This window comes from Artibeus jamaicensis, unplaced genomic scaffold (genome assembly GCF_021234435.1).
Source record: "Artibeus jamaicensis isolate MK-2021 breed Jamaican fruit bat unplaced genomic scaffold, CSHL_Jam_final contig_490, whole genome shotgun sequence".
NCBI lineage: Eukaryota > Metazoa > Chordata > Mammalia > Chiroptera > Phyllostomidae > Artibeus > Artibeus jamaicensis.
Window position 1 is genome coordinate 17,927,598 of NW_026521861.1, and position 26,587 is coordinate 17,954,184.

Sequence of the window (26,587 nt, forward strand, 5' to 3'; positions counted from 1 at the left end):
GGGACAGCAGAAACTGCAAGTTTGGACACACCCACCGAGTGCTCTTTCCCTTGGCTGATTTCAATCTGTGTCCTTTCCCTGTTGAGAGCCGTAACCATGACTACAGCCTCTACCTGGTGTGTGCTATGATTCCTCCCTGAACCTGGGGGTGGTCTGGGGGACCCCCACCACTTACAAATGCTGTCAAGAGTGACAGCAGTCTCGGGGTATCCCTGCTAACTTTGCAGCTGGCCCTAGGCTCTGGGCAAAGCTCCAAGAAAGAGCAGCCCCTCCCCTCCCACGAGAAGCCCCTCCTCCTAACCCTCACCCCAGGGACTCAGGGCCCCTGCACCATTCCCGTCTCCCCTTTGCCTCCCTCTAGTCCACCCACCTTGGCTAGTTCAGTGCCCCATCAACACCTGCCTGGCACTGTCACCTGACTTACAGTCCCATTTCGTCCCTGAACGCGGGGCCCTTGTGCTGAGCCTGCCTGGTCACCCTGTGTGGAAATCCAGGGAGGGGCCTGCAGGCCCAGCTCCCCAGGCCCCGCCTCCCCACTCAGGCCTTGAGGCTGACACACTTCGGCATCACACTTCCTTTCCTTCCTGGCTCCACCTTGCGCTTCTCAAGGGCGGGGACCACGGCTCTTCCCTGTCCCATCCTGCGGGCAGCCGCGGGCCCCAGTTCCTCGGCCTCGCTGCGGAACTGCTGAGCACCCGGCAACAGCCAGGCAGACGACGGGACACCACAGGGGAGGCCACCGTCCCCCTTTCATCACTCCTCTAACTGCGTGGGGATCCACAGAGGAAGAAAAACAATCGGAAGGTAAGCCGCCCCCAAACTCATCAGCTGCCTCCGGCCCCCAGGCTGTGCGCAAAGAGACCTCACGCAGGGCACAGCCACCGAGAAGGCGGACCTGCAGCCTCCAACCGAGGGACCCCCAGGAGAACATCCTCTTGTTAAGTCATCAGCTTTGCAGAGCTTTTCAATCCTCTCTGAGCTGATAAGCTTTATCTCTTCCAGAGAGCCAGCCTCTGCTACTGGAGAAGTTTCTAGAAGGACAGGAGCTAGGTGTTTGTGACAGGATGGGACTGTGTAAGGTAGTGGCAGCCTGTCCCTGACCTGGCTCTGGGTGACAGGACATTTCTCTCGCCAGTCTGCTTGTCAGTCTAAGTCACAGGGCCCGGGCCAGACATGGTTTTCCTCTCCCACACGTCAATAACCCATCAATCCTTCCTTAAGTGGCACAGCAGCCTGGTAAACTGGTATTAACACACCCACTTCAGTGAAGCGATGCATCTCAGGGAGGCCAAGACAACTTCCCAGAGTCACACAGCTAGTAAATGCCCGACCTGGGGGCTGAACCCACACCACTGTCCAGCCCCGAGGACCACTCTTCCTGTCCTGCACCCCCACACGAATCCTGTGGTTACCTGTGCCCTTGTTGCCGCTTCCCCGCTGAACTAGGACCTCCAGCAAGGCAGCCTGCTGTGCCTGCCTCCCCATGGGTGGCCTTGATTACAAGGAGGAGGGCATAAAACCTGTTGACCTTGAACCCCACACACCTGTTGGGGTTCCAGGCCTCCGCCTCAAGCAGATCTGTCCGTGCCTTCCCACATGACATGACCCGCAGAGCAAGGCCTGTGAACCACATCCCAAGCAGGTGGCGTTGGCCTCACAGGAGAAGGCTCACTGGCTGCACCGGACCTGCCAGAAAAGTGCCTAGGACAAGCCAGCATGCTGCCCGGGGGGCGGGACATCCCTTAGCTAAAACCTGCCGAATTCACCGTTCCCAGCTTCTCTGGCATTTAAAAAAAATTTCTGTACAGCTATACAAAAATGTACAACTACATTCCTAAAGGCAAACAAGAGAAAAGAAAAGAGAATATTTTTCCATCGAGACCCTGTCAAAGAGGCATTGGAAGTCCTGGGTGGGTAATTTTTTCAACCAACAAAACAACCAGCCATTGGAGAGAATACGAAGACAGCTTGAGAGCTGGGCGTCCGCACGTCTGCCGATCCTAATTGCACGGTGTGTTCTCAAAGCTGGCTAAATGCTAATCTTCCCAACAGCACCCCCCTCTCCCTCAGACCGAGGAGAGAGCCTGCTCACTGGGAGATCAGCAGGGAAGAAGGCGGGGCGCCAGCTGACAGGGCCCCGCCGTTTTTCACACTTACACACCCATGCATATTTGTTTTTGATTAGCCATCAGCTCAAAGGCTGGGGCGGGTGGGGGGGGAGTCCATCCCACATTAAAATGCCTCTCCATGTTTATATGCTAAAATCCCCATGCACGACCAGTGGCACAGTCACCACAAAGCTGCCCGCCCGTCGTGGGGCGAGGCGTCCGGGGTACGCACAGGCAGGGCGTTGCTGAGGGTGTTGTTGTAGACGCAGGAGCGCAAGGAGTAGTCCAGCATGCAGCTCTCGAACAGCTGCAGGGCCTCTGTCACTTTGTCGTGGAAGTCGTCTGCAGACTTGTTCGAACTTGCAAAGTAGAGATAGTCGGAGTACAACCTGTGAATAAAACGGACAGGTGTGTCTACCACGCGAGAACAGGAAATCACACTACTAGGAGAGAGTAACAGTGGAAATCAGCGCGAATGACCTGATCCAGTTTCTTCCATCAAAATGCCGGCATTTCTCTTTGTTCCCTTGCAGACCAGCCCCTCCCCACTGCCCTTCCTGCCCCCTCCCTTCCACCCCCCTAGGGCCACCCCGGCTCTCCTGGACCCGTCTGTAGGTGCCCCAGACAAACCGCCACTGGTGTCCTCCTTTGTTCTTTCCTGCCCCTTCAGTCCATGGCTGTTGTCACAGTAACCGAGAACTCAAAACAACACCAGATTACCGAAATTGTACAACAGAAAGAGGCCACAAATCTTATGCTTCTTCCGGATTCTCCCTCCTCTGTCGGAGGCAAAATGAATGAGAACATCTGTGGCTCTCGAAACACGACAATTCTGCCCGAAATTCCCGGCCCTCTCCACAGGCACTTGAACATTAAAAAGAACATTACAAAACGTGTCTCTCTGGATGGATAGGGACCTACTTTTTAACACAACGCACGGACACGCCCAGGCGTGCACACACCTGGAGGCCTGTATGCTCACCACGCGCAGACCTCTTCCTGCAGACCCCACCACGCGTGTGAGGCAATGCTGCACACAGGAGCTGACGGGCTCTGCCTGACCAAACTGCTCCGGCTCCTCCGAACCTTCCTCTCCACTAGGCCTCAGCTGGTGGACTTGGGTGTCCGTCTTTGCCTCGCCCAGAGTGAGCCAAACCCCGCCCCTGCCCTCCCCATCTGATGGGCTCCTTGCCCTCCCCCACCCCTGGTGATGCCTGCAGGAAGAAGCCTGCTAGGTTCCCCAGGGCCACCTTCGTTACTTGTTTCTTAAATATCCTCCCAGAAATTTTCCATGCACACTCCAGCCCGTACCTGCCTAGTTAATATTTTTAGAAACACAGATGCATCGACGGCATCTGATGACGTATCTGTTACTGTGGACCTTTTCTGATCGTTTAATGACGGGGAGTTCTGAATACCCATAAAAGCAGAGAAGAGAGCGTCCTGCAGCCAAACGGAACGTTAACCCATTGCCACCCAGTGATTTTTTTCCTCTCACAGACCTGCCCAGTTGCGAGTTTCCTCACTTTGTTCTCCCAGTTTCTGGCTGTAAAAAGAGTTAAATTCTTATCCCTGTTTTGGTATTCGAAACCCCCCACTTTGCTCTGTCTTGTGCCTTTTAATGCACCCCCGCTGTGCCTGACACCCTTGGCACACACGGCACCCGGCCGCCACGGAGAGCCAGGGCTGACCGGACGGGCCCCAGGCCCCACGTGCCAGGCTTCTCTCCCCCCTCGGCTACATACTCTGCTTCCCCAGCTTCCCCGACTTGGCTCCTCTCTTTCCATTGAAGGCAACTCAGCCCATCTTATTGCCGTGCGTCCCCACACGTGTGGGGACGTGACACGTAGTCGGCCCACTGCGCCCAGCACCTCCGCCGTCCCCAGCACCTGCGTCGTCCCCAGCCCCGGGCCACATCCACTCCTGCGGAAACCGCCCAGCGCCCTTGCACAGGTCAGCGGCAGATGGTCCTTGTCTGGCACCCCTTACATCTAGCAACAGTCAGAGTAGGCTACAAAGGTTCACTAGTCATGAGAACATCGATCGCTTCTCAGGGACCCCATCTCCTTCCCCGAGGGCCCTGGCACGGCGCTGTGACACAGCCCTGTGACACAGCCCTACAGAAATCAGCCGCAGCCAGTGCCCACGGGGGCCACTCTGAGGGGGTCACTGGATGCTTGCAATCTGCCCACAGATCGTCTTGAATCCAAACACCCTAGAAGGGGCTTTGTCCACCTTGGCTGGTCAGACAACTGCTCCAGGGGCATTCGCTTCCAGAGGGGCCATTAGAGAGGCTCGGGGACTGGGGAGTGGGTCCCCCCCAGACCTGTGCTCCCCAAGCACAGTGTTGGCACTCCACGCACCTGCCCTTAGTGTCCCCAACACCAGCCCTGCCGTCTTGCCTCTCTGACAACAAGACACCCATCGATTCGGAAACACAATGCCTGTCACTGCAGGTCAGTTAGAGTTAGCAGGACCTCAGAGGCTGATGGACGGACGCCCAAATCATATGTGCATGGGCCCCAAGGTGCAGTTCCGCTGTGCTGGCCGAGGGCAACGGCACGGCTGGGCACACTTCCGGCTCGCACCATGGATGCCGGTCCTGCCGGGGTGACTCGACCCAGGAAGGATGCCCGTAACAAGGTACCAGACAGATGCCTGTAAAACTGTCGTCGAAATCTGTTTTTATTTCTTTTTTTTTTTTTAATTTTCAGAGCAAGGGAAAGGGAGGGAGAAAGAGAGGGAGAAAAACACGGATGTGAGAAAGAAATATCAGTCAATTGCCCCTCACAGGCCCTGCCACTGAAGACCCAGCCCGCAGTCCAGGCGTGTGCCCCGACCGGGAATCAAACTGGCGCCCCTTTGCTTGGCAGGACGACACTCCACGAACTGAGCCATGGCAGACAGGACCCAGAATCTGTTTTTCACAGGAAATCCAAGTCCAGAATCCCTACCAGGCACTCCCACAGAGCTATCTGCACTCTTCGGGGGAACTGGAATTCCATCATATAAATCACCACCCAAAACTTAAGCTTTCCATACAGAGAGTTTATTTTGTGGTAATAGCATTTCTTGTAGACATTTGGCTCATAAATAAAACAAGAATCCCTAAAGCTGCCTCTACTTTAAATAAAGTAACTTTGTGAAGAATCTGCTGATCCCACACAATTCTTTGGAGACCAAGAAGGACTTCGGGGGAAAAGCTGGGACGTGCCCAGTGTTTCAACCAGGGAAGCCGAGCTCCACTCGGCTGAGACGACTCATCTGCATCTGTTTGAGGGGCTGCGAATGAACTCAGGACTCCACCTGCTCTGAGTCAGGTTCACGGCCTTTCAGACCAGGCCAGAATGAGGCCCAGTGTCCCTGGTACCTCGGTTGCCCCGGGGACCCTGGATCTGCCCACGGAGCGGGCAGTGGACCTCGGGCTTCCCTAAAGCCACCTCATGCTGGGGTGCGTGTCTGTAGGGACAAGTCCTTCACGCCCCACTTTATCAGCAAAGGTCTGAACAGGAGCTTCATTCACTGAGGTGATGGCCGCCTCCCAGGTGGATTCTGTGGAGTCCCCAACAGATATGCCCAAGTCCTCTCCCCTGTCCTAGGAATGGGTTCTGACTTGGAAATAGGGTCTTTGCAGGTGTCATTATGTTGTACGTCTTCAGATGAGATCGTCCTGGATGTAGGGTGGCCCTAAACCCAGTGACTGGTGTCCTCCCAAGAAGAGGAGGGGACACAGCACGTGGGGAGGAGACCATGCGATGACAGAGGCAGGGACTGGAGACAGGGACCGCCAAGGACGGTCGGAAGCCACCGGAAGCCGGGGAGATGCACGGAACACACCCTCAGAGCCTCCGACCTTGCTGACACCTCGGCGTGGGACTTGGGAACTATGGAAGAACATATTTCTGTTGTCTTGAGCCACCACCAAGTTTACAGTCATTGGTGCAGCAGAACCTGGGAGAGCCACAGGGATTCGAAACCCAAATTCACAGAAAGACTGCGGAGCTGTCCTGGTTGGCACCTCTCTCCCACCCTGAGCCCAGCAGGAACCCTGACTGTGCAGGGGGCCATGACCACATGGCCAGCTTTCCACAGGGACACAGGGAGGAGGGCAAAAGCAAAACACAAGCTCTTGTTTCCAGGGGGCATGTTGGGGCCCCCTGGTAGAATTAGGTTAATGCTTTATAAGACTGTGTGCCATTAACAATGCCAGGATTTCCCCACAACTACCCTCTGGGGGGAAAGAGTCGGTGATGGCCTGGAATGAGTGAGAGCCATTGCATTGATGGGTTAAAACTATTCCGAAAATACCAAGAATGGCAAACGTATCAAGGATAAGTATCCACATGACTCCAACACCTGGGGCAGGCAACTCATCGAAGTTCAGACGTACAGACATAAACACAGACGTCGATGTTTTGTCTTTCAAATCAACGATGCGATGATGAAGCGGATGATGAAGCTGGGGGAGAGGCCCCCGGGGAGAGCACACTAAGGGTTTAGTTGGCACAAACTCATAACAAATCGTCACGGGGCCGCAGGCGCACTGATGCAGCCTCAGGATGCATTAACAGAGGCCAGGCACAGAGTGTGGGAGGGTGTCCCTCTGCCACACACACCTGGCAGGTAGGTGTGGGGAGCCACAGTGAGGGAGAAGGGCGGCTCCAGCCGGTGAAGGGCGCCTCTCCAGAGCTGGGAGATCGGCCCCATACCCCTGAAGGACGGCCCAGTCAATGGAAGGTTCAGGAAGAAAGGCTGGTTCGATTCAAGGGAAACTGTCTCAGCTGGGGCAGTCCAGCATGAAGTGAGTGACCCCAGCAGCAGGAGCCCCCCCGGGCTGGAGGGGATGAGGCCCTGGGCAGAGTGAGGGCCCTCGGACCCTGACACCTAGCCAGCCCCGAGTCTGGGGCTCCTGCCGAACCACCTCATTTTCTTACTCGGAAACCATCCCGAACAGATGGGTGTTACATTTGGCCTAGACTGTTTCCAAGAGCAATTCCAAATATAAGTCCAAACGCATCCGGGGCCTTCTGTGCTGCAGTTATTTTAGAAGGCTCCTTGAGGGGTGGCGGGCTGAGCCGGCATGCCCGGCCACGTTCCTGAGCATCTCTGCTGAGCGCAGCAGGGTCCCAAGGGTGCAGTGGGGTCCTGGGGGCACGGCGGGGTCCCAGGGCCCAGCTCTCCTGAAGGGTGAGAGTGGACGTGTGCGTTGGGGGACCTCCCCAACCTGGTGTCTCTAGAAGGGACCACACCTCTCCCCACAGGGACAAAAAAGTAGCCACCAGCAGAGTTTGAAGTCACCACATGTAAAATGTGGAAGGTTGCCCATGGCCATGACTGAGTTCGTTCATCGGCACCGACAGGCGTGGCTCTGAGGCTGTGTGCGCAGAGGTGGGTGTACAGACCACCACGAGAACGGGGGCAGCGTGGCTCCGTGGGCCCCTCCTCCAGGCCAGGCTCCTGTGAGTGCTTACAGGCCCAGCGCCCCAAATCCTCAGTGTCCACCCTTGATGTGGGCCTGTGGTTATGGGGGGCTGTCCCTCTCCAGGCCCTCCATCCTCGTTCACAATGACCCCCTGAGCCGCACGCCAACATTCATCAGCCTGGCTTACGAGAAGACTGACGTTTAGAGGATTAAGAATATTGCCAAGGTCACACGGCCCAGGGATCTCGGGGTTGGGACCTGAGCACACCCCGGCCCAAAGCCCACTGGTCCAAGGGGATGTAACCCCCAGCTTCTCAGTCTCAGGAAGAGCCAAATACAGGGTTAGCTAGAGGGGATGTTAGCCACCTGAGCCGCTACGTTTTGGGTTTTGTTTGATGTTTTCACTGCTTTAGGTGCAGAGTGGTTTAGAAGGAAAAGGCAATTTGGTTACAGAACTACCTAATAAGTTACAGGAGACAAAAGCAATTACGACGTGTAATAACAGAGCCGCGAACAAGCAGGCAGGATAAACACGAGGGACATCGCTGCCATGGCCGGAAGCAGCAAGCGCATTAGTGGAACACGGCACCGGGCATCTGGGACATCAGAGCGGCCGGTTGGGGTCTGGGTGTCCACTGGGACCCCAGGACTCGCTGGGAGGCCCCTCACACCCATCCACCGGCAGGGACTCTGCAGTTCCAGCTCGGGCGCCACGTGTTTGGAGAGACCTCTCCCCAGGATGGTTTCTCCTCCTTTTGCAACATGTTTCTTTGTAACATTTTTGAGTTAAGACATACCCCATATACCATAAAATTCAGCCTTTTAATGGGACCAGTTCAGTAGCATGACCACCGCCATTGTCTATTTCCCTAACGTTTGCATCACCCTGAAGCTGTTGGTCTTAACCCGTCTGTTCCTGGAGGGGCTGATGTCGGAACTCAGGCAGATCCCAAAGCCCACTAGGTACATGAAACACAGGCTGCAGGGTCAAGTTCAAGTCAGACAAGTGCAGGCCCTTGGCAGCCTTGAGCTGTGACATCTCTTCCAGTCACTGCTCCTCAAATGGGACATCTCAGAGACCCATGCTTGGAGGGAAAATCGGGTGGCAGGTGCTGAAGTGGTGGACAGAGGGGTGCAGCTGACCACTCCCGGGCTGGCTCGCCCCAGGCCACACCAGCCCCTACTTCTCTGTGCCCCTCCAGGGCTGCCAGTTTCTCAATGACACATGTAGATGATCGGCGGGTAAATACACACTCTCGGAGTCCGGAACCGAATTGATAATGGCCAAAGATTTTCCTGCGCAGGGGCGAACTTCCCCAACTGTGACCAGAGTCACGTAGCTACTCAGAGCTACAAAATGGAAGTCGCGCCTGGCTTACAGACTACTGGGTATTTATATTTTCTAGCAAGCAAGCAAAGGCATACAGAAGCAGAGGTGGCGGTTAGCTACTGGCTTATTTAAAAACGGCGAGGGTCCCTGATTGGTGGGTGCTGCTGCTGGCGGGCACTTTCTGGCGGGCCCGGGTTAGATACCTTATTTGGCTAGAATTTTAAACCCAATTGTTCCCGGATGTTTGTTCATTACCCTGTTCCAGGAACTGCCGATTTAGGGTTGGGTAATGCCCTAGCTGTAATTTTCCTAGCTGGGTATAACAACACACACGTGAACAGTGACATTTCTTCAGCCTGGAGCCCCCCAGAGGAAAGCACATCATGTCTTCCAATTAACCCCCCCCCACCCGACATGACACTGCATGGTTCTGTGGCCACCTGGAGGGTCGTAACACCTGTGATTATAGAGACAGCCCCTCATTTTTCTCCATTTGCTGGCATCCAGATTCAAATCACTGATCGATAACTTCCCAAGCTCTGATACGGGGCCATCAATCATGATCAGACACATGTACTTCCTACAAGGAAAAAAGTCCACGTAATGGAGAAGGAAGGAGGCGCTCCCTGCCCACGGAGTCACACACCGTGAACATCTCATTGCCGGAGACAAAGAAGCGGGACTGGCCAGACCAGCTCACCTGGAGCAAACATCTCGTCACCTGAGACCACACATGTGGGTGACACGGGTGAGGCTCCTTTTCTGCCAAATAAGAACATCAGGTTCAGGCTTAAAATGTCCCAGTGAGCCCTGGCTGGTATAGCTCAGTGGATTGAGCACAGGCCCGTGAACCAAAGGGTTACTGGTTCAATTCCCAGTCAGGGCACATGCCTGGGTCAGGCCAAGTCCCCAGTGGGGGGCACATGAGAGGCAACCACACATTGATGTTTCTCTCCCTCTCTTTCTCCTTCCCTTCCCCTCTGTCTAAAAATAAGTAAATAAAATCTTTAATAAAATCTTTATAAAAAATGTTCCAAATGTTCCAATGGACGCAAAGCTTCCGGTTCACAGGGCCCTTTGAGGTGGTCTCCTCTTCCCCTAAAGTTCAAGTGGAGTTCAGGGTCCATGTTTGTTTCTTCCCCACCATCCAACCCTGGGCCCCTGTAGGCGTCCGTGGCATGAAAAGCGGAACCTCCCAGGGGCAACACCAAATGGCCCTTTCATCCACGAGCCTGGTGCGGCTCGCAGAGCACTTCCGAGTGATCCAGGGGCCCTGGTGGCAGCTGTCTGGTGGGGAGGCAAGGCCACCGCCCTGGCTGAGGCAGCAGCACAGCCAGGTTGGGGTCCCAGGGTCCCCCCCATGAGCTGGCCCTGATGTGACAATGTCCTGTTCCCTGAACTGCACCTGGTGGCCCAGAGTGGACACCATGCACTGCCCGACCTTGGCCGTCAGCATGGCCTCACCTCGGAATGTCTACAGATGAAGAAACAATGGCCGTGTCTGCCAGTGGCCCTCACCACGCAGAACACCCGTCACCAGCCATCCTACAGGAACCCAGGGCTGCTGATGACTTTATAAATGCTCCCCAAGAAACAAGGGGTTCAGCACAGTAATCCTTGGCATAACGACTCTTCTCCCACCAGTAACAAGAGGCGGTCTCTCACCTGGAGGTCATGCTGAACAGCCTCCAGAGAAGGTGTCACAGGCCGAGCTGGCCTGGCCATGGCCACCTCTCCCTGGCTACGAGGTCTGAGGCCACCCCCTGGCCAGTGGGCGGCTCACAGTTCAGCCCGTGCGTGTGACCTCGTGCCAACTGCAGGGTCCACATAAAGGTGTATCAGCGACACCCAGGCAGGGAGCTTCCGGGAAGCAAGATGCCTGAATTCACCAGAAAATGAAGAGGCAGCTTAGAGACTCTCTGCCACAATCTTCCTCAAGACGGTAGCTTATAACTCTGAATCCTCCAAAGGCTTGGAGAGAAAAGGCGACAGTGAGTGCTGGACCCAGTTGGGGGAGTGGAAATGGATTTGTAGCTGTTGTCACAACCTTTATGCTCCAATGGCCTTTCTCCCCGCTCCAGCTGCTGCCCACAGGGGAGTTCTCCTAATTTTCCTTTGAGATCATTTCTCTTAATAATGGATCCACCTGTGCAGGGGACCACCCGCTTCCTGATCCTCCTGCAAACCAGGGAAAACCCTGCCTGCCTCAGCCTGGAGACGCTGGGCTGTTTGCAGAAGGGTCTCAGCACTGGCTGAGTAGCCAGAGAGATTCTCAAGAGGTGGGTGGGAATCCACAAGCTTCCATCCCACTCAGCCCCTGCAATGCCTGCTGGGTATTTCCCGGGGTTACCATCTTGCTCTCTCTGATGAGCAGATAGGAGAATGAGCTGAGTCTGGGCTTAGGCACCTGCGCAGACTGGGTCGTGACTGCTCACAAACCTTTGCAAACGTGGGAAATCATCCTGTTGCTGGCTCACAGTCCAGTCCCTCCCAGAAATTTCTCCCTGAGAAGACCAGCCACACGCCAGGTCAAGTCTCCCAGGGCAGACCACAGCCAGGGGTTGGGCGGTGGCAGATGTCTCACTGGGGACAACTCTGAAGGGCCGTCCCAGCTCCAGAGTTCACAGGGTGGTTCCACATGGACCCTTGATGACCCTCCTGCACACGGTTGTTGTCTCAGAGTCTGCATCCAGGGACCCCACCTACAACAGGGGTGACACCCTTTGCTCCTTAGCCAGACTGACATGGGATCGCACCCCAGCCTGGCCACTTACTAACCAGGGGACTGTGTTTCGTTTCCTTAATCCCCCTGAGCCCACAGAGCACATCGCCTCAACCCTCTCGCCTGCTTGCAAGGCTCAGAGGAGGCAAAGCCTGGGAAGGGCGTAGCACAGAGCCAGGCCGCAGCAGGGACCCAGTTACACGCCGGGTCACCTCACTGAGGGCTGTTCCCACCCCGACCAGACAGGCTCCAGGAGGGCAGCCGGGAGGACTCTACTCCCCAGCATATATACTGCATCTCACATGTCCAGGAGAGCTCGGCTTGCTTATCATTATGATTATTTGCAACTACGGAGACCTAATAATAATACTAATAATTAGATAATACTTTCCATTTGTCTTGTCATTTAATTCTCACAACCCTAGTGGTAGGACTATTTCCCCCAGTTCGCCGACGAGGAAATGTGCCACAAAGAGGTTAAGTAGCTTGCCTGAGGTCACACAGCCAGCGAATGGCAGATCCGGGGTTTACGTGCAGACCATCTGTTCCCACCTGGGCGGTGTCTCTACTGCCACGGTCCGGGGCCACACCCGCAGCACCCCCACACCCCACACCCCAGCACCCACCCTGCGATGGAGTGAAAGCCAGGAGCCCAGGGCCCCTGCTCCTCACGCTTCGTCCGCATGCCCGACTGCAGAACGCCTGTCCTCAAGGGCCTCATTCCTTTCGCTCCTTGTTCACCATCGTAAACTCGCTATTTCAACAATCCAGTGGCTGTCAAAAATCAGTTTATAGAAGCAGATGAAGAAAAGAATGCCCCAGGTTCCAAGGCTCCAGGCATTTGGGTCAAAATCAAGTTCTTGCTCCTACCTGAGCTGAGTTTTCCTCCTGTTCTGACTCATCACCATCACCCTAACCATAACCATCGCCACAACCAAAACCATAAAACGTGAAAAAACAAAGGCTCCTGTGGCAGCTGCTTCTGCCCATCCCATCCTGACTACATGCAGAATTAAAACCAAAATACAGGCGATAAAACCCCTAGCAGATGGCGCATGACAACCCCCCCAAAGTCCCTTCAGTGAACGATGTCAGAGGGGTGGGCGCCTCCCAGCCGCGGCCCCACCCCACACTTCGCGGGGACCGTCAGAGCCGCTGAACCGTGGGGCCAAACACTATCGACTGTCTCAGAAATGAACAGGCAAGAAGCTGATGGGAGAAGCATTGAGAAGATGATTCTCCACTTAAGAATCGAATTAAATGAAAAATTCTACTTGTAATTAGGGACTTCTTTTTCATTAAATGGGTAATTTAGCCCAGGAATGCGTCACTTGCATTTTAAATCATCGTTATTTCTCACACAGAAAAAGGCTGGGTGGGCCCCGAGCTCCATCCCCCCCACGGGTCCTCTCTCTCCTCCAGAAAAAGAGGGGGACTTACCGCCGACGTCTTTCTCTGGAAGCTGCAGAGTGAGTGACCGATTTGATTGTGCCAACAACGCCAACATTTTCTAACCCTCTACATTTGATCAATGATGGAACTAAAGGGTAAATGGGAATCTAAATTGAGAAATGGAAGCACCCCCATCTTCACTCTGAGCCACTTTGTAAAAGGAAATAAACGATTTGGCCCAATCCCACTGGCAGTTAGGCAACCCAGGGACTCTCCCTGTCGCTGAAGTGCAAGGTCACGGCCTGACTGACGTGGCTAATGGCCCAGGACCCAATTAGACTATGGGAACTTGGGCTTCAGTACGTGTTTCTTCAACAGCGACCTAAACACCCTATATTTATCATCCTTTGTGGCCGGGACGGGAAACGAGCCAGCGACTTCGGGTAGGCCATGAGTCACAGGTTTCTAAAAAGAAGACATTCCTATTGTTACACATCCTTACAAATGTTTAAGGAGCAACAGGACAGCTGCTGCCGTCAGTCACCGACACCAGACCCGTGTTAGCGATTAGCGTTCCCTTGGCTGCAAGGCCCCAGTTCCTGGAGGACGGGGGCATGGGACGGACGGAGCCAGGGTGGCAGGGAACTTCCAGGAAGGTCCCCAGGATGCCTGCTTTCTGGAAGTCACACCCTGTACTCTCCTCTTGAGTGTGGCCTGAACCTTGTCACTTGCTTCTAACCAACAGAACGTGGCAAAGGGGGTGGGCTGTCCCTCTAGTGATCAGATGGTGGAGGATGGAGACTTTGGACTTTGTCCCTGGCTGGCTTTGGGGAAGGAAGCACATAGACATACTACTGGCAAGAGCCAGGGACAAGGCAGTGAGGAGCCAGCAAAGAACGGAGCCCCCCTTCAAACAGCCCTCGAAGAGCTGAATTCTGCCAACAACCACATGAGTAGGTTGCTGAGTGGGAAGCTGATCCTTTCCCCATACAGCTCTCGGATGAGACCCAACCCCGGTGACACCTTGACGGCAGCCACAGGAGAGACGAGATGCTGAACTTGAGGTCCCGAGAGAGCAGGGCCAGGTTCTGACCCTCGAAAACTGTTCCAAGCTGCCATGTTTCTGGACAACTTGTTCCGCAGCTGCAGATGATGAACACAGCAGGTGACCCCCACGGGGCCAGCTCCCTGACGCTGGCTGCTGCCATGCGCCCTCCCTTCCCCTCAGCCCCAGGACACCCGGCACGACAGGGTGGACACCTCTCACTCTGATCACGAGCAGCTCCCAGAGGGCAGGCGCCAGGGTGCCCTCGCTGTTTGCCGGCGGCTGCACGCTCAGCCCCAAGCTTGCCCACCGTGTGATCGGGGCTCAGTAAACACTTTAACTGACTGCGCATTTCTATGAAGTCTAGGACCAGAAAGGCAAGAAACCTTAACTTGCAGTTCCCAGTATAAATAGAGTATTTGTTCTGTAAAAGAAGAGGAGAGGAGAACGTGATGACTCCTCGTCATGGCCATCTTGTGGGCCACGAGCCTCCTTAAGGGAGGAGATGTGGGGCTGGGGGCAGACGGTGGCCGGGCAGGCGCTGTTCCCACTCAGCTGTCTGACCCTCGGCCGAGGCCGCCCCTCCCTGTGCCGAGGCCACCTGTCGGGTGCTCAGGTCCCCAGAGGCAGAATCAGAACTGCAGAAAGACAGGGACCCTCGGAAGAGCTGGCTCCACACTCCAGGACAGAGCCGGAGGCTCGACCTTTGTCCTCTCCGTTCTCCCTGCTCAGGATGCTTCTTCCCCTGGACCTTCCTCCTTTGTTTAATCGGCAAACTCTTACTCATCCTTCAAAACCCAGCGCGGCCTCAGCTCCTCCTGAGCAGCCTCGGACCTCCCTCCCACCAGGAGCTCATTCTCCCTCCTGAACCCGCAGACCACCAGGGCCACAGCCACGCCTGTCCCCCCGCAGGGAGCCCTGAGCTCCCACTTCCCCAGGGCCCAGAACGGGGCTGCACCCACCGAACCAAGGCCAGACACAGGCTGGTGCCCCTCCCTGTGCCCAGGGAATGAATGACAAAAGGCTGCAGGTTTCACCTGACCCTCTGAGGCTGAAGCACTGGTGACCTTCCTCAGAATGAGGAACTAGGCGTGACAGGAAGACATCCAAGTGAGCAGAAAGCACACTCCTAGGAGAACATTCACCCTCGTGAACCGCAGCTGGGGGTGGCCTGGGGGAGGGGCGGAGCAGCTGTGAGGACACCTCCGTGGGCGGCGAGGGGTCAGCGGGTCATCAGGCTTTTCCTGTCCAGGCTGATGGCTTTGTCTCATGTGTACCCAAGGGCCCCACTGGTTTGTGTCAACTGTTCCCGACCAAGGGGGGCCGGCCCACGCCATGAGCACAGGGCCAAGCTCCGGCCTCCAAAGCATGGGAACCGGCTGGTGGATATGGGAACTGCTCTGGGGTCTGGGCTGCCGCGGAGCCAGAGAGGATGAGTCCCTGAGGCTGGAGGACAGGCACGCACCTGGGCAGAGGGAAGCCCAGGTGGACGAGGCCGGGTGACGTGGCACCAAGGGGACCACGCAGCAGAGACGGAGGGGGACCATCCGGCTCCCCTCTGACCAGGCCACACTGACAGCAGCAGGAGGAGCGGGTTCGGGGAGGGGTATCTAGGGCGGGACTTCAAGGCACGTCCCTCGGGGGCAACGATGTGAAGTGTGAGGGACGAGAGGTAAGGCTGCGCCCACACGCACCGCACACATCAGCCTGGACGAAAGTCCAGCGCGCAGAAACGACGGCAATGCCGGGGCACAGGTGTTTTCGAAGACAGCTTTCCAGTGCATTTTCTAAAACTCCCACGACCAACAGGTCTTCTGTCACCACAGGCAAGGACATGGGACCAGAAACGTGTGCCCCCTTGGAAGGTATCAGGGCTGTATTTGTGTCCGAGGGCCGCCGCAACAGAGCGCCACAAACGGTGGCTCACTGGCGCAGGAGCTGGTTCTCCCCACTCCGAAGGCCAGGAGCCTGACGGGTGTGGGCCGGGCGGCTCCCGTGTGGGCCCCCAGCCGCAGTCAGCTGCTCTGTGCCGTGCCCCTCCCCCAGCTCCCGGTGCCTGCCGGCGGCCCTCCCTCTGCATTCCTTGGCTTGTAGCTGCATCGCTGCAGTCTGACACCACACCTTCGTCACACCGCCGTCTTTCCTACAGGCATCTATGTCCCCTCTGATTCTTAAGGGCCCCAGTCACCGGGTCAGGGGCCCACACACTAATCCAGGGGGACCTCATGTCAACCAAGTCCATCTGTGAAGACCGGACTTCCAAACAAGGCCACGTTCCCACATCGGGGGGTGAGAGGCTAGAAGCTCAACGTGTCTTTTTGGAGGGCACAGTTCAACCTCTGACAGGAGGTAACCAGGAAAATACAGACGCAGAGGCCACTGTGGTCAGTATCTGGCAGGTGTCCCGTCTCGGAACGACTAGATGAGGTCGGCGGAGCTCAGTGGGGAAGAAATAGGCCCCACGCACGGACCCTCCAAAGACAGACTTGGCCCCAAAATGTAAAGAAGGCTCCCCCAGAGCTGTCCCAAGCTGGACCAGCCATCTTGGGGACGAGTCTGTCACCTGCAGGCGTCACCAGTGATTTACGCTCCCCCAGCACTGGCCAGGCCACCCCCACACTGTTCAGTATCACGTCCGCTGCGCCCCATCCACATTGGGCCACCCCCGGTCCTTACGACGCCACAGCTCTGCCCGTCATTTTTCTTCCTGTTGGTCTCTCCAGGAACGCTGTTGCCCGCCCACTCGGAGCCCACAGGACAGAGGCACCCATCGAGTCGGGAGACAAGGGGTTAAACCCTGCAGATTCCAGGGGCCTTTCTCATTTCCTGACAGTGCCCCACATCTCCCAGCTCAGATGGGCCAGAGGCTAAAGACCAGGGACCAGGGTCAGAATGGCCAAGAAAGCAATCCACAATTTGTTTAGACACAGCGAAGATTGCCCCAAGAATAATATTTACATAAGAAATAGCACTAACATTGCAAGTTAAGCTTGTTTACTTAAAAAAAAAAAAAGAGAGAGTGAGAGGCACAATCTTCTTTGTGTTGAGAAGGAAGACCGTTCTTTGAAAACTGCCTCTTCTTCCTCCTCCCACCCCCCAAAAATACACCAAAAACGCATCTATCTCTAAACAGCTCACCTCTCCACGGGGTCCCTGAGCATGACGATCAGCTTCGCGTCCGGCTGAAAGGCGTGGATGAAGTCCTGCGTCAGGAAGGGGGGCTCGGCGCCCGTGCTGTTGTCGTAGAAGAAGGTCCAGGCGTTGTTGTCCCACATGGTGGAGGCGCTGGCCTCCCCTGGAAAACAGGAGACGCCGGGGATGGGCCGTGCCCAGTGCTGGGCTCCCCCACGGCAGCCTGGGCTGGGGCGCACCGGCTCTGAGGCCTCCCTCCCCTTCCTCAGCCGGGAGGCGAGAGCAGGCCCACCTACCGCCCGCAGCCTGGTCTCTGGGACGCTGAGAGGGGCTGAGACCCACCCCTCCCCCACTGCCACAGTGACACCCCCTCCACAAGGGCCTCTGTCTGGAAATCAAGGTGGCCCAGGCAGTGCTGGGCATGCCTCCTCCGGCTCCCCTCGCCAGGGCGCGCCCACAACACTCCACTACCACCTGGCCCCCAACTTCATGATATTTAACTTGGATCGTGGTGCACAGCTGGGTGGCATGTTAAGGGCCCACTGAGAATGTGCTGGAAGGTTTTCTTCCAAAAGCATCAGGGTGAAGAGGTGGCCAGGGGGGCTGATGCTCAAAAGGAAACTGGGCGCAATCGGGTCAGTCTGGCCTTGAAGTCCCACAGGTGAGCGGCCAGAAGCGAATAAGGGGAAGGTTGGGGGGGGGTTCCTCCCAGGACCTCGGTCCAAGGCCCTGTGTCTCGTGTGTCCGCACCCCCCAACAGCACACCCCCCCACAGCCACACACCCCCAGTCCGGCCCATGGGAACAAAAGGTGGTGCTCAGTCCTGTTTACCACGCTCTGCGTGAATGGAGGAGACCATATCAAATATTTGAGGACAGGGTCAGGCAGGACACAGACATTTCAGCATTTCTCCCTTGGCACCCTTAACCAATCCCCTGACCTCTCTCTCTCTCTCTTTTTTTTTTTAGGGTAATCTTCAGAGTTTGGGAAAGAAAGGAAAATCAGTCCCTTATGTGCCGTGTTTCCACTTTGCACGGGGCTCTGACACATCTCGAAGTCACTTGTGCAGGAAGAGCCTGCGCCAGCGGCCTCGGCCTCGCTGACCCGCGGTGAGCGCAGCACGGCGTCGGGGCTGAGCCCGCCCTCCGGGGCTTGGGAGGTGCAGCCACACCCGGGGGAGGGTTTCTATTCTGGTCTTTCTTTTTCTTTTTTATGAGAAATGCTGAAGAATACAGAAAAACAAGTAGAATTTCCAATGTGAAAATTCTACTCACAGTGAATAAGGGACCATTAGGACAAGGCAAGTCTCTCCAACTAAATTGGCACAGACTGTGTCATATCTCAAAAATGAACTGGCTCTACAACCAGAGAAGCTATTGTCTCTCCACCTGTCTGTCCATCCATCCATCTGTCCATAAAGCATTCATTTGGTGTCTAATATATGCCCGGCTCTGTACTTGGCATTGGGGATAGATCAGGGAAACCAGACAGATAATGCCGTCCTCTCCCAAACCACACAGTCTGGACAAAGACCGACAATTCGGTAAACAATCAGAGCCTCCTGTGTGCATCCCAACGGGGTGGAGCAGGGGCTGCGAGGGCAGAGGCAGGCACCTCACCATGTGTCTGGAGCCCCGGCCCCAGAGAACCCAGCTACCAGAGTCCTTCGTGAGTCCAGACACTAGCCCAGACCACCGAGGAGAGGGCCCATCTGTCCGACCCTGTGGGCCAAGATGAAGGAAGACCATATGGTCCTGCCAAGGATCTGCCCGGAGGAAGCTGGAGCACAGCTGAATCACGTTCAAGACTGGGAGGAGCCTAGAACTGATGTGGCCCCACAGGCCCATTTGACATCTGTGCAGACTGAGGTGAGGACCACAACAAGGGGTGTGGCGAGTGGCACAGAACAGGTTGGTGGCACCGGCAGGGCCGGACACCGGCGCTTTGGGTAAATACCAGAGCAGCACATTTGTTCTTTACCCTTCCTTTTTAAATCTAGATGTGAATGAAATTAGGAAACTAAACTGGAGCTTGCCTTTTTCATTCATTATCTCAGTCTCCCTTTCCTGGTCCTAGGATGTGTATTTCTAGCTCTTTCATAAGAAAATGAGACTTTCCCAGAGGTGTGTGGGGTGGGAGTCACTGTCAAATATTAATTAGATTTGGCATTTGGAGTGTATGGACCCCAAGTTTGTAAAAATGTAGTAGCCGGTGCACACTTGCGGGGGTGGAGTAGAGAGGGAAATGATCTCAAATGCTCCCAGGACTTGGCTTTGAGCTAAAATTAAAAAAAAATAATTCAGAGCTCAGGCACCTTGGACAAGAGAGTTGAAAGAGCCATCTTTCAAACAGTTGATACAATTCCTCCTAGTTGCTAACAGATGCACTGAATTTGGAGAATCAAAATATACTAACTTCAGGAAAATTTTAAAACTTGGTTGCCTGCCAATTTAAGCAACACAGGCCATGAGATTGCCTCGTTCAGGAGGCAAAGAGGCACAGATGTCTTCTCCTGAGCTGAACCCAACTCAAAGGGCAAGCAGATACGCTTTTAATAAAACATTCTTGCAAATTAAAGAAATAGGTACTCATCAAACCCCCTCGTTTCGGACATCCAAAGGCATTAGGTTGACCTGGGCTGCACGTTCCTAACAGCAGTGAGTCAGCAAGGGCGCGTTAGGGTGGCAAGAGTCTCAGGAGGGGCCAACTCTGACTTCACCGGCTTCCGGCAGCCGGGGCTCACAAAGCCACGCTCATGGGTCCATTATCTTAGGATCCCCTACCCAAACTTAGATTGGCTTATCATTTAAAGACGCATGTGTGCTTAATGAAAATAAAAACAAACAAATGGGAACATAAAAAAAGAAAAGCCATTTCAGGTGCACTCGAGTGTCCGTGGAATTAGAAAGTCTACTGACGTTTCTGCTTCACAGAAACCATGCAAGGGAAGTGAACATGTTATGTAAGGGTAAGCGTGACACCCAGGTGGGGAGTGCGTGCTCGGTAGGTGTCATGCACACGTCCCACAGGTGGAGCAGAGCTGGGCCTGGGCCCGGGCCAGGGCAGGAGGGACGCCCCGCGGGAGCTCTGCAGAGGCCGTACCGATCATGATTCTACTCATCTTGCCGGGCTCTCTGGCAGAGCCGGCCTGCAGCCCTTGGTGGATCTGGTGTGCGGCCAGGTCAAAGAGGTCCAGGTAATCCTCCACGGGGTAGCGGTCCCGCAGCCCGTCTCTCAGGCGAACGATTCCTACAAGAACCAAGAAGCAGGAGTTACTGGGGACAAAGCTGCCACCATCAGGCTGGTGGCCTCCCAGGGAGGGACCGAGAATGACCCAAGGGCTAGCTGTAGCAGCCAAGGCTCCACCCAGTCACCAGCAGGAGGGGCAGCGGGTAGATGGGCGTCAGGCGTAGGCGACCTGCTGCCGTCTTTTCACCCATTAGCCTCAGGGGTGACATGCACCACAGTTAGGCTGAACAGGTGACTGAAAGGGTGTCACAGCTGCTCAAGAACGAGAATTGTGTCTGCTTGGAGGGCCGGAGAATTGGGGGCTGGTTAACACAAGAACAGGGTGAGACCCCGCAGTGTCAGCAGGGGTCTCCAGGACATAGCTCGTCAGCCGGGAAAGGGCACTTTCACCTGAGGCCCTGTCCCCCGGCCCCACGATGTTTGGCCTGTGTGCCGAGGTGCCCCAGTGCCCTGTGAGGACACTCATTGCATGGGACGCCTGACTGCTCAGCCCGGGGCACGGGCCTGGCTTCCCTCAGAGGCTCAAATTAAAAAGTGACAACAGCCAACACAACAGTAGCCGTCCAGTGTGAACAAATCAAAATTATACCTATTTTTTGTCAGATCAGCAAAATATATCTATTTTTGGCTGTGCCGCAGAATTTTAGCAATGAGCTTACCACACCGTGAGATGAGAAAGGTTGAAAACTGCTCTCCCGCCTACGCGATCGAGTGGCCCGTCTGTCCAAACCATACGGAGCATTGATGGCCCCTGGACAGGGCTTGGGTTGAACTCAGGAGTTACTCTGGCATCGGCCACGTGCAGCTTCAACTTCCCCCCGCCTTAAAAGTGGGTACATTTCACTCACAAGTTTACTAACCACATAACCACACTGTCCTAAAGCACAGCTACCAAGGTTAATGGGAAGTGTAAGAGAATGGCCATGGACAAAACAAGAGGTTCAAGGTCACACTGGATGCGGATTCCAGACGCATGGCCGGGCTTCCCTCTTCCCTGCTGGGGGGAACCCCGTCTGTTAGGGAAGGGGGAACTGGGTCACAGAGCACTGGCTCTCATGGCTGCTGCTACCAAACGCCAAAAACCACGATTATACTTCTGTCCACTCCAAGGAACAGCGAAAGGCTTAAGTCAAACATTTGTTGGAAAACACACGAAGCGTTGGTCTAAACCTGGGCTGCATGAAGGAAAATTTTTAAGATCCCCTTCTCTGCAACCTGGTCCTCTACCAGGAAAACGCCCTCTGGCCTGCACGGACTTTGGCATTTGTTTTCCCTGAGCTCCAGTGACCAGCTGTCTCCTGGCAGAGGAAAAAGGTTAAGGGAGGAGACAGTGACCCGAGGGCCGAGGGGTGGCTCGGCTGGGTGGGGCAGAGACCAGGCTGCATTCACGTGTCCACGGTCAGCCCCGTGGGACAGAGGGGTGCCGTGAGCAGAGGCACCGAGAATCGTGTCTGCGTGGTTTGCACTCCAGCCCCTGAGACAGGTGGGGCAGGTGCGAGAGAACAAAACACAAAGCAGCTCCACGGCACACTGACGGGCCCTTGGATGAGCCAGCAGGGAGCGAAAGCTGGCCCACGCGTCAGTCTTTCTTTCCACTGTCTCCTCCCAGGGCAGGGCCCGTGGCACAGGCTGAGCTGGGAGCAGACAGCCCTGGACCCACATCCACCGGGCACCTGGCTTCCAGGCTCTCCGGGATAAGACGCGCTGCCAGCTCTGCCCCTGCCCGGCCCCGCACACGCTGGCACTCATCAGTGCTCCATGGGTGGAGGGCGGCTGGGCTCCGGGCGGCTGGGCTCTGGCCCGCTGGGCGTCCGCCTGGGACCTCTGGCAAAGGAGTGATCTGACCTTCGTGGCCCTGGGCCCCTAGCACAGCGCCTGGCCCACAACAGGCTCTGGCTCCCACCCAACCCCAGTGACCTCAGCGAGCAAAAGGCAGGAGTGAGTGATGGAGGCAGAAGTCCAGGACTACCCGCGTTGGGCGATGTAGGCCCTCCCCTGTCAGCGGGGACCACGCTCTCACGCACCGAAGCGCTTCCTCGTCCACCAGTGTGGCTCCTTGATGGCGGAGAACTTCACCTCGGGGTGCAGCCGGAGGCGGTCGTACAGGTCAGTGGTGCCACACTTGGGCTGCCCAATGATGTAGAAGCCGGGCAGGCAGCGCAGGCGATAGTGCCTGCCGGCGGCGTGGGACAGGTGTCGCCAGAAGGCCTTGCGCAGCACGTCAAAGGTGGAGCGGAAGCGCTTGGAGTAGAGCGCGTAGGAGTTGGTCAGGTAGGGGTCGGTGGTGTTCCGGCCCGTGAACTCCTCATACCAGCACGGGCTCTTGCTATTCGGAAGGAATTTACTGGGGATTACTGAAAACATCTGCAACGGGAGAGAAAAAACGGGGAGACGCCCAGAGGGAAGAAATTAGCCCAAACACGTTCTGACCGCCGCACAGTCCTCTCTGACCCTCAACACCCGAGGTCGAACTTGGGGTATCACCCGACAGTGACTAAACACTAATGGCAAGCAAGACCGGGTCACTAAATACTAATGGCAAGCCAATGACCGTGAGTCTTTCTCATCCCAAAATAAAAGCAAACTTTGGAGAGAAGGAAGATAAAGGCTTGATCAAAATTCATTCTGCCATGGTTTATCGTTGGCACAGGCACACTCGTACGACAGTCTAATTAAACAGTAGGAATCTTTTTTACTAGTTGTATATTTCATGGCCATCAGAGACCCAAACACTAATTAGGACAGAGTAGAAGCTGGATGATGGTGATCTACAAAAGCGGCTTTAATCACCCCAGTGACGTCTCCAACGAGAAGTCCAGCAATGGGATCAGGAGGAGGGTCATCCTTCTAGCTGCACCCTTTCGTGCTACAAATTCCCTTCTTGGTGTGAACACTGGAAACAGACAGCATTCTCCCAGTGCACCCTGGTCCACAAGGGTGTCAAATTATCCTTGTTATACCGGAGAGATTTTTCCTAAAGATGGTGACAGGAAAGGGAGCATCCAATGCTTAACAACCCATCGCTCAACAGAGATTAGCTACTCACGTGCGATTCCTGCTTTTTGAGCTCTTCTGTGTCTGGGAGCTGTCTGGTGGTGAACTCGATGTGGGCTGTGATGCTGCTGATGATTAACTTAACGCTCGGGTAGTCCTTCGAGTAGGAAATGTTATTTACAGAGGGCTGGTGGTGAGGCTCCCTCGCCTCGGCCGGGTTCTCGCCATCCATCCAGCCGGGGTTGCTGGAGAAAGGTCCATAATGGAACGGTGAGGAGATCAGAAGCTCTTGGTGGGCCCCTGAAAGGATGTAAGAGGCCATCACCACGGTCATTATTATCAGTCCAAAGATGAGGCTGCATCGCTTCCCCTTCCTGAAGCGCAAAAGCCCACCCCAGCTCTCGCTCCCTTCAGCCCGCACTTCGAGAACAGCAAGCAAGTTCATCTGCTTCCCGTCTACGCAGAACACTATCTTGTCCTCTCCTTGGCACACGGGGCCCTCCTGGTGACCAGGGCGGGGGCCTGCTCGGCAGCCGGCCTGCTGTCTGTGCGTGTCGTCGGGGAACAACTGTATGCAGCAGTTAATGCAGTGCCTCATGGTAATGGCCTTGGACGGCTGGTCCAGCGAGCCATGGGCGAGGCCTCCGGGGCACACACTCCGTGCTGGAAGACTTGAAGGGCGTCTTGTGTTTAAAGAAGGGGGTGTGAAGGCACCGGCAACAGATACAGAAACGAGCAGGCCCCAGTGCAGGAGAGAACGAGGAAGGGTGTTCCCTGGTGGGACTCTGACAGACGGCGGCAGGAAGTGGTCTCCCAATGTCATGCTCTGTCAGCACCACCGTGACCGTGGGAAAAGCCACACACTCGAGAGCAATCCCGCCGTCCCTTCAGGTTTTTCCCATGGCACAAGATGAAGTAGAAGTCTCGCTGGGGAACAGGGAAACCCCCAGGAGATTGGCAGATGTCATGGTCTTCTCAGAGGGGGATGGGCTGGCCTGCCATCCATAGAGACGCCTGCTTTCACATCCTGTGTTCCCTTGAAATGTGCCCTCCTCGGGGGCAGAAAAATCTTTAAGATGTCAGATTACCTAAACGACAAAGAAAAGAACATTTTATTCCATTGTCTGGTAATAGCAATAACCCAGGGGTTATTGGAGAACTTCTAAGAATGAGCCAAGCCTCCTGGGTCACAAACAAGTCAGAGAAAATTACATAGCATAAAGGAAGGGTTCAAGGCCTCAGTGCCTGGCCTTGGGGCTCCATCTCTGCCGGAAAACGTGGCCCCAACACCAGCAACGCCAGCACCACCTCAAACACCTCATATTCTGCCCAGTTCTCAAACCCTTTCATGCCTCCACTGGACACAGCTAAATTAGTAGGTTTCGCCAGTTGCAGGGCTTTGCAATCATTCTCAGGTTCATGCAATGGCCAGTGACCATGAACTTGAGAGATGAATTTGAAATATCGGTGCTTTGAAGCCAACTAAAAAGCTGCAAAGGGGATGGTTAGGTTGGGAGCAGGCAGAGGAAAAATGTTTCCTAGCTTCCTGGCAGCACTAATACTCCCTTCCCCGGAGCCAACCTTTATTATCAGCTCAGGAAGCAAAAGTTAATGAAAACTTAGAGAGACTGCAATGATTCTCCTCTCCAGTATCCAGTAGAGTGTGTATCCCATAAAAAACCACTTGACTTTAAGTTATTAAGCAATTAAATCCAATGTGCAGTATTCCCTTGTGCGACATAACTCTTCAGACCCTGAAATAATTTTTTACTTTCATCATCCTGGGAAAAACATGATTCTTAAAAATCCATTAATAGAATCCTGTGGTTATAAAATGTATTATTACTCAGATGATGTTTCTTTGTACATGTTATGAGAGAGAGAGAGAGAGAGCACAAAACTGGAGACCCACAGTCTCCAGCGGTAGTAGACCAACACTGACTAGCTGTGTGACCTTCAGCAAGCCACATAACCTCTCTGAGCTCTGGTTTCCTCTCCAGTAAAACGAGGATAAGAGAACCTCCCTTACAACTGTGTAAAAATACACAATTACTGCACGCAAAGAGTTTGCATGAAGCCTACACATCTTCAGCGTCCCTGAAAGGGCAGTAACACCAATACTAGCATCGTGAATGCCTATTCCTATCATGCTTGTTAAATTGTCAACGAATGCCCAGAACACTTGAAATGGAGTCCAAAATGGGAGACCCCATCGCACCGTTTTTCTTAGCGCCCTCCTTACACCCAAGGGCGAAGGCCACACCTCCAACTCTGCACGCACAGCCTGTCTCCAGAGACAGTCGAATTAACCAACCCTGCATCAAAGCCTCCCGTTCTGGCTGATGGCCTGACCAATCGGAGTTCACCAGGAGAAACGTTCCCTCCCCTTGGACCACAGGCCCACATTCCATCCAAACACACTGACCAAGAAATAGCCAAGCAGTCTTTCCTCTGGCGCCTCCCACGGGACGCTCTGCCCAATGTCGCTAAGTGATCCGAGCTTTGATCACTGGGAGAAAAGGTGAAAAGGACGAAATTACAGGCCTCTTTACAACAGGGCTTCTCAGGGCCCTTAACCCGCTCCTAAGCCCTGTGGATGCGCAGGAGAGAACTATATGACACAGAACTCCCAACATGTGACCGGCCGGGGAATTCCTCACTGCAGTCTTGCAGGACCAGTGTGAGAATTGCTGGCCAGCGAAGGCCGAGATGGGGTCGGACAGCTCTGAGAGGAGCGGAGGCGTGGGGGCCGCGGAGCAAGCCGGCCCCACCGCCCCCTCACCCCTGGGAGCACCAAGCTCTGCTTCGAACTTGTCAACCACCCCTGACCTCTTCTCTCTGGGTACAAACATTCCTTCCAAACCAAAGAAACAAAAGGGCAAGCTCCCTGACTTGGCAACCCCGTCACTGAGCCAAGAAAACATTGTCTCACATGCCGAGGACAAGGCTCCGGCCAGGGTCTCGGGGCGGGGCGGGGGTCGAGTTCTCACTGTCTCTGGCTGAACGAGGCCTAATTAATTTCTTCTTCTTTAAAGGAAACATGGCCTTTGAAGCTCTGAGACAAGAATGTACAATATCTGGACCCAACAGAATGGGCTAAACATTACTGATCGAGAACAAAGGCTTCTCATTACAAGCCAAGTGGATAAATAAACCTCTGGGTACACGGAGAAGTGGGCCGAGTCCACAGCAC

General features: G+C 55.1%; 1 protein-coding gene across 6 annotated transcripts in view; it reads right to left on the reverse strand.

The window, feature by feature from the left end:
* CHST15 (carbohydrate sulfotransferase 15) overlaps nucleotides 1-26,587 on the reverse strand; it is a 67,962-nt gene that overhangs the window by 3,320 nt on the left and 38,055 nt on the right. For all 6 annotated transcript variants that reach the window (XM_037159189.2, XM_037159190.2, XM_037159194.2 and 3 more), the window contains 5 exons: nucleotides 23,447-24,482; nucleotides 22,425-22,764; nucleotides 20,254-20,400; nucleotides 17,158-17,314; nucleotides 2,341-2,497 (listed from right to left, as the gene is read on the reverse strand). In XM_037159189.2, coding sequence (XP_037015084.2) covers nucleotides 2,341-2,497; nucleotides 17,158-17,314; nucleotides 20,254-20,400; nucleotides 22,425-22,764; nucleotides 23,447-24,217 — 1,572 coding nt within the window. In that variant the 5' untranslated portion in view covers nucleotides 24,218-24,482. The remainder of the gene's footprint in view (nucleotides 1-2,340; nucleotides 2,498-17,157; nucleotides 17,315-20,253; nucleotides 20,401-22,424; nucleotides 22,765-23,446; nucleotides 24,483-26,587) is intronic.